Source organism: Anabrus simplex, chromosome 6, assembly GCF_040414725.1.
Source record: "Anabrus simplex isolate iqAnaSimp1 chromosome 6, ASM4041472v1, whole genome shotgun sequence".
In the NCBI taxonomy this organism is placed as follows: Eukaryota; Metazoa; Arthropoda; class Insecta; order Orthoptera; family Tettigoniidae; genus Anabrus; species Anabrus simplex.
This window is the reverse complement of record NC_090270.1, coordinates 271,572,701-271,585,650: the sequence shown is the minus strand read 5'-3', so window position 1 is coordinate 271,585,650 and position 12,950 is coordinate 271,572,701. Positions and strand designations below refer to the sequence as shown.

General features: G+C 37.9%; 1 protein-coding gene across 3 annotated transcripts in view; it reads left to right on the top strand.

The window, feature by feature from the left end:
* rho-5 (rhomboid-5) overlaps window positions 1-12,950 on the top strand; it is a 144,997-nt gene that overhangs the window by 69,360 nt on the left and 62,687 nt on the right. For 2 of the 3 annotated variants that reach the window (XM_068228441.1, XM_068228440.1), the window contains exon 10: window positions 2,300-2,461. In XM_068228441.1, the coding sequence (XP_068084542.1) occupies window positions 2,300-2,461 (162 nt within the window). Of the gene's footprint in view, window positions 1-2,299; window positions 2,464-8,150; window positions 8,170-12,950 lie in introns of all 3 variants that reach the window. The other variant, XM_068228439.1, reaches the window with a different exon arrangement.

Here is a 12,950-nt window from a genome sequence, read left to right as displayed (position 1 = left end):
GCTGTGGAAGCCTGTCGCACTCCTCTGGGGCAATGACTGACAGATGAAATGAAATGGCATTGGATAATGTTGCTGGAATTAAAGATAACAGGGAAAACCAGAGTACACAGACAAAAACCTGTTGGAAGTGTTGTTGCTGTGTGTCGTTGAGGTGAAGAGTGCCGATTTTACCGCTCTAAATCATCTTTTCAAAAGGTAATCAGTGATCGTGAATTAAAATCCACATTGCCGTCGACAAAAATGCATCAGAATGTTATCAAGGATTATGTGAAACCCGTTGGCGAGAATGTATTACCGTATAAGATGGTTGCACAATAGGTCGAGGCGTTTCGTACGGTTTAGGATGAGGTCTTGCAGCACATTCCATACTCACCAGACACGAGTCCTTGTGACTTCGACCTGTTTCCGAAGTTGAAGGAACCCCTCTGAGGCCACCAATTTCCTGACGTGACATCTGTACATTGCACAGTAGAGTGCTCCGTCGCTGTAATCAACAGAGAACGCCTTGCCAACGGTCCCTAACAACTCCTCGACATTTGGCAAAAGGTAACAGACTTTGTGGGTGACTGCACGGAAGGAATGTAATGCAGTTATACTTGTTAGTTCATTAAATATTGCATTCTGTCAATATTGCCAAAACGATATTTGCAGCTGTGGTAATGTCCAAGTATCGGCTTAATATTTAAAAATACGTACAGAAAGTCGGAGCCATTTCCTGAAGGTCGTTGGAGCAGTGGAAGGTAAAGGCTTTTATTATTCATAAGTTCACAACTGTCCAGCTCCATGGTCAAGCGGTCAGTATCTTTGCCTTTAGTTTCAAGGCCCCAGGTTCAATTCCCAGCCGGGTGGAAGGATTTTAATCTTACACATATAATTCCTTTGTCTCAGGGACTGGGTGTTTGTGCTGTTTCCAATATTCCTGTAAATTTCATACCACACACAACACTATCCTCCACCACATTAGCATGCAATTTCCAGTACACAGCAGATGCCATCCACCCTTGTCAGAGGGTTTACCTTACAATAGCCACATGAAATCATTAGTTTACAACTAAGTTGGATATAGTGTTTAACACTCCGGTGGTCGCGCGAAGAAAAGTCACATCAGTGGTCATGTGGATCACAATTGTGATCCATACTTCCTTTGTGATATAAGGCTATTCTATGCTATTTATTCAATTAATATGAGTATGCCTCATTTTGGTGCTGCCATTGGTTTTTGCGGTTTCCCTATAACTGCATAGCCTTTGATGGTGCTGTTTGAGGATCCAACCAGCCTTTGGGCTGATGACCTAACAGACAGATACAGGATTATGTATTGTGAAATGAACTTTATTTTCTGTACAATATAATATAATTATGCATGCATTTATAAAAAAACTTGAAAAATTACTGGACATTGTGATTTGTCTCACTTACTCCCTCCATAATGTTTTTGAGGTAGCTCACTGTCTGGTTCATTCAGCCATCAATTTATATTCTCTGACATCCATTTTGTACATATGTACCAATAATTAATATAAACTCATAAAACGGAGTAGATATATGCACATGATCTGAGATTAGACACCGTAATAAGAAAACAAACAAAATCAAAAGAAGTCACGCTATTGGTCACACGGATCACAGTTGTGAAGAATAAATTGCTTTATAATGCAACAACCATCAGTCAAGGTTAGCAGACTACTGCATTATCAGAGAGGGGATGTGGCGCGAGGAAGGTACACAGATGCTCAAGGTCAACAGCCATACCAAGAAACAGGAGCGAAAAAAAAATTAACGGCTGGATCACTATTGTGATCCACGTGACCACTGGAGTGTTAATTCTATGCTTATCTGCCTTCCTCCCCCAGAAATGAACCTGGTACTCATTTTTTGGTGTAGGCTGGTGAACTCCACAGCCATTTGCCATGCCAATTGTGGAAGTCCTGTTTCCAATTTCTTTTCTTTTTTTTTTACTTCCTGACAGGGAAGTTCATTACCTGTAATCCGGACAGGGAATTGAACCTCCATCTCTGTGGATGAACTATGCACATCTCTAATTCTAGGCAACCCTCGCTACCTGCCCAGAAGAAGACACATTTTTGTAAAACAGTTTCAATACTGGTCTATATCAGTGACTAGTTTTCTTCATTATTTTTTATTACTTTATCTTGTGTCAGTACTAAGTACCTGATGTCTTGCTGAAATGATCCTTTTTAACTGTCTAATTGTTCAGTACTTAATTGCTTACAGGCTGACTTAATTCATCTTGGTACGTATTTCCAAATGTCTAATTTGTATTTGATTGCATTTACAGGCAGACTTAATCCATCTTGGGGCGAAGTTTGCACCGTGCATGAGGAAAGACGCAAAGATCATCAAAGAAATAGAGAAAGGAAGGGAAAAAGAGCGTGAGACAGCTTGCTGCATCCGTAACGATGATTCCGGATGTGTGCAGTCCTCCCAGGCCGACTGTTCAGTAAGTTGAAGACTTAGACAGATGTGTACTAAGGATGTAACCAATACTACATTTTGTTAGTCTCAGGTAGTTATTATTACTCTCCGTCACTTGAGTTTGGTGAAACTGTAATACAACCAAGTTCATCAATCTCTTGAAATGGATATGAGTTCCATGTAATAATGTCTTGTTAACCAATCTCCTTCTGATACACAATTCTGTGATAGAGTGGGTTGAAATGTACCATCAGGACTCTATTGCATTGTATCTGCAATATAATTTCTAAGCACTATGATTGCTAAAATTAATTTTGTCATAATCATGCTAATGAGGTTCGAGTTGCCTGGTTACTCATCCTTTTAATATTCATACTGTTTATTAAAGTTTGTGCCCTTTGTTGATAATATGAATTCAAGAATTTAGTTAAATACCCTGTCATCATCAAAGTTATCAGCCTTAAGACCAGTTGAGTTCCATGACGTCCCTCCATGTTTTGTGATCCTTCACATTTGTTTTCATTGCTGCATTCCTGTTTAGAGTCAACAACCTGCATTGTCATTTTATACACAGTCGAGCCTCTCTTCTGTAAACACCATCAATTCCATGGAAAAATGTCCAGTATGAGAGGTGTCTGCTGAAATAAGGTTGTAAAAATTAACCTATCAGTCAATCAATCAATACTGATCTGCATTTAGGGCAGTCGCCCAGGTGGCAGATTCCCTATCTGTTGTTTTCTTAGCCTTTTCTTAAATGATCGCAAAGAAATTGGAAAATTATTGAACATTTCCCTTGATAAGTTATTCCAATCCCTAACTCCCCTTCCTATAAATGAATATTTGCCCCAATTTGTCCTCTTGAATTCCAACTTTATCTTCATATTGTGATCTTTCCTACTTTTAAAGACACCACTCAAACTTATTCGTTTACTGATATCCTCCCACGCCATCTCTCCACTGACAGCTCGGAACATACCACTTAATCGAGCAGCTCATCTCCTTTCTCCCAAGTCTTCCCAGCCCAAACTTTGCAACATTTTTGTAACACTACTCTTTTGTCGGAAATCACCCAGAACAAATTGAGCTGCTTTTCTTTGGAAGTTTTCCAATTCTTGAATCAAGTAATCCTGGTGAGGGTCCCATACACTGGAACCATACTCTAGTTGGGGTCTTACCAGAGACTTATATGCCCTCTCTTTTACATCCTTACTAATCATCATCATCATCATCATTTCCCAACTCCAGTTTCCCGGGTGTGGTGTACAAGTGCTCGCCATCTCCTTGTGTCGCCATACATCTTCTGATCCAGTACGTCCTCCCATTTGTATCCTCTATCCTCCACATCTGATCTTACAGTCTCTATCCAACGTTTTCTCGGTCTTCCCTGTGGTCTTCTTCCTACGAGATTAATGTTGAAATATTTTCTGGCAGGTCTTTCCCTGTTCATTCTCATTATGTGCCCGTACCACTGAAGTCTGTGTTTCTTTATGACACTGATAATAGGAACCTCAATACCAGCTAATTTCCTATTTACTTCATTTCTGATTGTTTGGTTCATGGTTCTAATGAATCTCATTTCAGTTGCTTGGATTCTACTGAAGTCTTTGTTTAGTAGGGTACATGTCTCTAAACCGTACGTGAGGATTGGTATGAAGTAAGTGTGGTTCATGATTGTTTTCACTTTCTGTGGTATTTTGCAGTCCCAGGGAAGATTTCTGACTTGACTGTAGAAGTTCGATCATTTCTGTGTCCTGCTGAGTATTTTCTGCCTAACAGTGTTGTCTTTTGAGATTGTGCTTCCGAGGTACTTGAAGTGGGAAGCTGATTCAATTTTTGCTCCTTCCAGAAATATATTTGAGCTTGTTCCTTCCCTGTTGATGGTCATTTCTACTGTCTTTGTTTTGCTCATCTTCAGTCCAAAATTTTTGAATGTGTTGTTCCTTTCATTAAGTTTCTTCTGAACTTCAGCTTCTGTCTCCCCCATAAAAGCACATCATCAGCAAATACCAGGGCATTTGGTTCACTGTCCATTTTCTTGATAGATTTGATGACCTTGTCCATTACTATTATGAACAGGAGTGGTGACAGAGCACTTCCTTGTTGGACACCTCTCTTTGTTTCAAACCATTTTGATCATCCGTTGCCTATCTGGACACAGCTGTAGCACTTCTGGTATAGCATCTTGACTTTGTCAATTAAGTACTTTGGCACCTTTAGGTCTTCCAGACATTCCCATATCTTGTTTTGAGGAACACTATCATCCTTACTACAACCCCTAAATACCCTCACAACCATGTGCAGAGATCTGTACTCTTTATTAACAATCATATTTATGTGATTGCCCCTATGAAGGTCTTTTCTTATATTAACACCTAGGTACTTACAATGATCTCCAAAAGGAACTTTCACCCCATCAATGCAGTAATTAAAACTGAGAGGACTTTTCCTATTTGTGAAACTCACAACCTGACTTTTAACCCCGTTTATCATTATACCATTGCCCACTGTCCATCTCACAACACTATCGAGGTCACCCTGCAGCCGCTCACAGTCTTGTAACTTATTTATTACTCCATACAGAATAACATCATCTGAAAACAGCCTTATCTCTGATTCCACTTGTTTATACATATCATTGATATATATAAGAAAACCTAAAGGTTCAATAATACTGCCTTGAGGAATTCCCATCTTAATTATTACAGGGTCAGATAAAGCTTCGCCTACTCTAATTCTCTGAGTTCTATTTTCTAGATACATAGCCACTCATTCAGTCACTCTTTTGTCAAGTCCACTTGCACTCATTTTTGCCAGTAGTCTTCCATGATCTACCCTATCAAATGCCTTAGATAGGTCAATCGCAGTACAGTCCATTTGGCCTCCTGAATTCAGGATATCTGCTATATATTGCTGAAATCCTACAAGCTGAGCTTCAGTGGAATAACCTTTCCTAAACCCAAACTGCCTTCTGTAAAACCAGTTATTTATTTCATAAACATGTCTAATATAATCAGAAAGAATGCTTTCCCATTTTAACGACAACAAACATCCACCTTAAATATAAGGATACATCTATATTTTGATTATTCTAAACCATTTCTTTGTGGAGGAGGTACAAGAAGTGCTTTTACAGCCTTTACAAACATTACGGCTTCAGGAAGTAACCATTCAGAGTTGTTTGGGAAAATTTAGCACAATTTTGTCTTTGCTGCAATATTAAGGGAATAAAGTCTGTTAAAAGGTTCCAATGTATTATCCTCATACTTGCAATCCAGTGTGATACACAAATTCTTCATTTGTTTCAGAATTTCAACTTTCAGATTGTTTTCAATTTCTCATGTTTTTCTTTCCAACATTGACCCATTCACACACAGTTTTCTTGCTCGAACACACTTGACCCACTCATATACTGTTGTAAAAATTAATTCCCGCTTTCTTTTTAATCCTCAGTTCCTATTTTCCTCCCACTAGCTTAAAATGTTGATTTCATTCTTCACAATTGTGTTTTCCTGCAATTGAGTTTTTCTGTGATGTTTCTCACTGAAGTCCTTTTGCCCTTTCTGCAATTCTTGTCTCAAGATCTAAACATGCTTGTCCCTTGTAAATGTCCTCCTTGTCAAGTTCAACTGAACTGCTTGACCTCAACCTTATCAGCAACAATCTGAGTTATAAATAGAGTGATGCAAGCTGGGTAAGAAAATTCCTTTGATACTAGTGAGTTAACAGTCACTGGCAGCATTCCTATGAATATTTTTGTGGAACAGTTAAATTTTGTGAGTTTCTTTGTGCAAGCAGCCTGCATGTATTCTACAGGATTAAAGTCAGAGGAGTTCCCTGATCATTCTAAGACGCAAATATTGCTCTCACGGAAATATGTCTTCACTTTCTTAGAAGTATGGCAAGGAGCCAAATCTTGTTGAAAAATTCTGTCACCACCTGAAAACCTCTGCTGCAGCCCACCTACACTTCCTTTTTCCAGTATTTAGATGTTCTGGTCAGATTTCATCATCCCATCGACTGGTACTAAAGGTCCTGGTTCTTCTTTATCTTCACAGGGGGTTTTACAGTCTGTTGCAAATGTGCTGAAATTGTTGTTGCACATATTGAAACCTCTGCCCCAGCACTTCAAGGTGGCTCTCATCAGAGAAAATAACTTTCTTCCAGTGATCCATTGTCCATTCCTGATGACTATGTGCCTACTAGAGACATTTCCTGCACTTTTCTCCTATTAGAAGGTTTGTAGGATTTCTTTCCTGCTGTCAGAAATCTAAAATGAATATTAGAAATTTGTAGGTTCAATCCCCTTTTTACCAGTACATATGAGGCAAGTTCACAGCAGTGAGCCTAGGGTTTGATTTGCTTCTTCTGAGGAGAAAATGTTCATCAGTTGACATGGTTTTCATTTTGCTGCCATGGTTTCCCTTTTTCTTCAACCCAGTCTTTCTGAGGTGCTGAATAGTTCTACTTATAGTGCCTACATGACACCAAATTTATTAGCTAACTCTCTTTGTGCCATGAAAGTATTGTGAGGTCATTCAATCACACTACGGTACGCTTCCTGAGAGCTGTATCCATTGTAGACATAGGTATTATTAATCACATAAAGAAACCTCAAAATTCCTCAAAATTGACACAAATGGAAATAAATACACTTTTAATCTAATGCAATCATCACACAGATTCGTTACCAATGAACAAGTGTGCAATAAATGCATAGAAAGCCCGGGATCTACGAATAAGCCATATGTTGCACACTGTTGCCAACCATTGGGAAAATTATGAAAAGCCTTGTTCAGATTAATTTGCAGAATACTGTGAAACAATAATGTCACTCTGTCCTTTCGATACCTTTCTTGCAGCAATTTTAGATTTTTGTATGTTTCAGATCTTTTGAAATTGAATGGTGAATTGTTTCATGTCTAACATATGTGTGTGTTTGTTCCAACACAAGAACCACTGAAGATATTTTGTTAGACTAATAGCATTTGTCACTATCTTCAACTAGTCAGAAGATATTTGAGGTGTGGGCATTTGATGTGTGGGCCAATGACCTAGATGATAGATCCTTTCAAACAACAAGCATCATCATCATCATCATCATCATCATCATCATCATCATCATCATCATCATCATCATCATCATTATCATTATCATCATTGTCTTTGAGGTGGAAAACTTAGATCAGCTAACCTGTGTATATACCAAAAGTCCAACATTTTCTGAAAGGATGTCCTGAATTTGAAAATTGTGACATGGCAGTCTTCTTCTTCTTCCTCTTCTTCTTCTTCTTCTTCTTCTTCTTCTTCTTCTTCTTCTTCCAGAGTTCCTAGCATTCTCCACTCATTTTAGTGAATGAACATAAAGAGTTTGATAAGTCCATCATCTCAGGAATATTCCCGTAGAGGAACATTTCGGCTAGTTCCTGGATCTGATTATGAGTGAAATAATTAAGTGTAAAAATGTCATGTAATGGAGAAGAATATCTCACATACTTCATGGTGTTGCAAAACAGCAGCCATTAGCCTTATGTATTAGCTTAGGAAGTAACAAGGGATAAGAGAATTTATAATTTTATGAATAGTTTTGGTTCTTTGTAGAGAGAGATTGTATTATTGTGAAGTTAAGACTTTTAATATTATAAGATTATCATAAAATGTATTGTGTGATGGGCATTATGTAACCTGTTTTTCTTGTTTTCTTCCTACCAACTGGTGCGGGGACTAAGACCAACGGTACGTTATCCTGTCAGACTTGTGTGTCTCGTTATGTGCATGAGCATGCATTAAATGTGCACGTAGGAGCTGATGATCTTGATATTGATACCCCTTAAACTCAAACATTCGGAGAGCTAGTTGTACATGGACACCATTAAATTCTCCTTCAGATATACTTGTAATGGTATTACCATCTGTATGTGCCTGTTTTGTACAATGTAGTCTTTATTTTTTATATATTTATTTATTGGATACAGCCTATGGAGGGCTATTTTACACTAATAATATAACAAATTTAAATAAGTGTAATAAGACAACAATTGGTATAAATAACAATATCAACATAACAAGAATGACAATGATAACTGGCAAGGGTTGGTCACAGAGTTAGCAAGATGAAAGGTCATAGGTTGGAACGATGGAAGAAAATGAAAACCTGGAGAGGACTTCTAAGGATTCTTTTAATTTTGTGTTTGAAAGATGCAAAATATTGGTTAGTGAGTTACCAACAGTTGGAAGACGGTGGAAGATAGAGCATTGTTGTAATGTTAGGTGCGGACGGGACACATGATGAATATGCTGGTTGCGCATTGGGCAAGGGGGGAAACGTGTATAGGGAAGTACGTAGGAAGAGTATTGCATTTGGTATAGTATTGATTATTTTATTTTATCTTTTAAACATCTTTTTAATGTCAGTGCTGGTGGCAAGTGGTTAACATGGAGCCCAAGACTGCAGGCAAGTTCATGGAATTTTTAAGACAGGAAAATCTATATCAGACCTCTCTCTAACTTGTGGCCAGAGATGAGAAGAGTACAAGAGAAAAGTAACAGTTACCTGAGTTCGACCCCACGGTGTAGAGGGAAACGCGTCCGCCTGTCACCTGGCGGCCCCGGGTTCAATTCCCGGCCGGGTCAGGGGTTTTTAATTGTAATGATTAATATCCCTGGCCTGGGGACTGGGTGTTTGTGACGTCCTTAATCTTCCTTTCCTTACACACAACATTCCACACTACGGCTATTCCAATTACATGCAGGTTCATACAATATGGTGCCAGTAGGGGCACACTGAACAAATAGCATTTTTATAAACATAAAATTTAAAAAACAGTTACCTGAAAAATATTTTACTCAATTACAATTACAAATTACTTTTTCAACAAGTAATCAGTATTCTTTTTTTTTTTTTTGCATCGGGCTAGAATAATCCAAACGTTTGCAAGGAAAAGATATTACTCAGTGGCATTGCGCTCTCAGGAGCACATGAGCACGTGAACACCCAGTTCTAATGCATATTCAAGCATTCATAGATAATTCAAAATTGTTTCCTTTGTTTCTGCCTGATTTCATCAATCGATCAAAAGTATTCGACTTAAATCAAAGCTCCGTTACACTGACAGCTGTTCGTTTCAACTGACAATGCAGGGAGCACGCTGGAGATTTTGCTATGAGCCTGAAGACTATACGCATGCGCATGGAGATGATGTCATGGTTTATGCACAGATATCTCCATAAATGAGGAGCATGGTAAGGTATGTGCCTTTCAGTCTACAACTATCCTCAAACAAGTGATAGTATTACCATTGACCACAAGGGTCCGCCACTTCCCCTGTTACTGTTGGCCACAGCTCCCAGAAGTTACTATTGCATTACATCGCTGGTAATTCTGAACACACGGGAAGAAGTTTGCTTTACATTGTGGGTGGAGAATCATTTCAGTTTGAGTACTGGTAAATGTGGTAATTGCAAGCACTATTTTTATGCTTGTTATCATATTTAGGTGAACTTCATGCTACGTAAATCCAAGAATAGTGTTCGCATCTGTTAATATTTGCTACAATACAGCATTTTAGCAAAGTTGCTGTGAATTTTACTTTTACCGTGCTGAGTATTGAACCTGCCAACTTGGGGTCAGAAATCCGTCTGAGCCCCTCAGCCCGGCAGTCGTAATTTTAGTTTTGTTGTGCACTCACTGATTAGTCTCAGAAAAATGCATCCTCGATTATAGGGGTTCTACCAAATTATGAGTTGAGAAGCAACCGTACAAGGAACTTTTAGTGAAATGATTTATTTTGTACTGATTTGCATTCTACTTTGGTATATTTGAGACGTGAACACACATTTTGTTTTGAACCCCCTGAAAATTTTGTCACGAGCCGCCACTGATAATACTTCATTTTTTGTTCTTTTAGCATAGAGACGTTAAGTGGCTATCATTACTGTGTGAGACTAAACATGATACCTTCAATCTCTCTAAATGATCTTTCCCCATAATTAATGACTTTTATTGACAAATAATTTGCCATTGACTTTGCAAATAAATTAATTGCTTCTTAAAATACTCATCGCTAATACTCGACTTTTTAACCCGCCATCGGTATCGTTGTCCGCACTTACGCGAGAGGTAGCGTGTATAGGGGCTCCCTAACATCGACTTGGAATATGATTTTAGTTCTTATACAAGCTCTTCTCGGCAGTTTGAATAAATTATACTAGTATTTGGTTATTTAGTATATATACTTACATAGTTGTATATATCCACAATTATTTATTACCTAAATACTTGCTACTACAATTTCGACTCTTACACTGTTTTCGTTCTTTTAGAAGGTAATTATAATTTGGTTTTAACAGACTGGTTTTGTGTTAACTATTTACATAAATTTACATAACTATTACTAAATATTATGAAAAGTAACAAAAATCCTTGGCATTACAAATACATATTACAGTACAAAACAAATGTTAACATGATTTGTAAACCTCATTATTTTGTATCATTGTCCTGTTCACTTATTTCTTTCAACTTCTTGCGAAAAACATTCACTGCATACTACTTTTGTTAGTCCAGTGTGCTCTTTGCACGTTGAGTGTTTGCACGCATCACAGCGAGCTGACGTAAATCGGTTTTTTCGAACTGGGAGTAGGCATATCTTGATTTCCGCCCGAAACGTCTGAAAATATATACAGTAAACACTATAGCTTTTTTTTGGTAATGATTATAAACAAGTTTTACAAAGTGTTCAATTAGATACTTGTAAAAATGTAGAAGTGAGAACTGTTAGCAATACTTACCTAGGGCTGCTAGTGTCGCATTTCTGACGGGAAGTTCTTGTCCAAAGATATTTTTGATGGAATTTCTGAGACCAATTGACAGAACATCGACTAAAGCACGTCTCAACAGATGTGGCTTTACGATTTCCAGGGCAAGATTCTTCAATCCAGCTCAAAATAAGAGATTCACTAGGCCTATTAGCCATTATAATTTCACTGTGATACTGTTTACTAAAACATTACACCAGCACGGAATGCGCAAAAACTGTGACGCCAAAGGTATCGAGGCTAGAATGCTCCTAACACTGCCTGTGACGCGACCGGTATCGTAGCGAGGCGCGGACTAACACTCCAGACAGAACGCACTTCCCCCACTCCTCCACGTGACACGTGTGCGTGAATAATCGCGTAACGAAGGAAAACATGTGACTCATAAACTCATTTGAGGATACCTGGAGTTTGAAAAGTTTGAGTCTTAAACCAAAAAACTTTTCTTAATAAGGAATGTTTTTGTTAGGGGCTACCTAACAACGATACCGATGGCGGGTTAAAGGGAAGTTCATATTTGCATTTACTGAAAAAACACCGAATAGGGGCAATAGAAGGGATATCTGTGCTTAATTTTAAGAACATTGTTGGGATGTCTTTTTAAGTACCAACTAGAGAGGTAAGAAATTACCTCATCCTGAGTTGGTGAAGCTACTGGAAAAGTTATCTTCATCATCATTTATTAGATTAGAGTTTTATTTCAAGAAGTAAATTACAAGTAAAAATGACCAACAATGTAATTGTTACAAGTAATCCGATTACTTTTACACAGTTTCTTCCCAACTCTGCTTGCGGTCCACGGATGGCTGCAAAATGAGATAGATTATGAACGTATTTGGTACTGTCATCTTCTGTACCCATTGAAATTTTGCATGTTCATGCTGTCATTGCAAGCTAGTGACTCTGGTTGTAAGTTATCACACTTATGACAAAGGACACAGCATCCATTTGCATTAGAGATTTAGTTTCGGGAAATTTTTAATTTTTAGATTTCTGACACGCAGTGGGTGTTGAGATCACAGTCACGCATTAGCCAGCCTTCATTTGTTTAGATGCTTCAAGTTGTGTATGTATTTTCCTCATTTCTTCTGGAATTGTTTACATGCCTAAAATTCTATAGGCTGTGTCTGTCCTTTCTTGAAGTTGTTCAAGAATTTTTGAACAGTAAGAAGAGGAAGATTCAAGATGAAAACAGAAGCTTCAAAGGAGCATAGGAGTTGGGTTATTTTGTTGCTCGCAATAATGAAAGACTTCAATATGTATGCAACTAGTGAGTATGTTTGTTAGAAGACATGACATCACTACATATGAGGAAAAATTGAAGAAATATGAGGGAGTTGCATGCGTTGCAGTTTTACAAGATTTTAAGAATAATCACAAATATCACAGAAGTATTGTTCTTTTTACCAATATTTTGTGTACCCAAACTGACTTCATATGTTACATCCTTGGAACAAGAAGGCTTACATTGCCAGTGAAATAATGAAAGAAATGTGTAATTACAATGGCAAATAATTTATGTACAAAATTTGCAAACAATCTCCAGAAGAGTACAGAGTATAAGAGAACAAATAACAGAAGAAGGTACTGTAGGAGGTGCAGTAGGAAAATGCAGCTATGTTTCCTTGTATTTGAATGACATTTTTGACCAGACTCATATCAGCCAACTTGTAATTTTCTTATGCATGCAATTTCTCAAC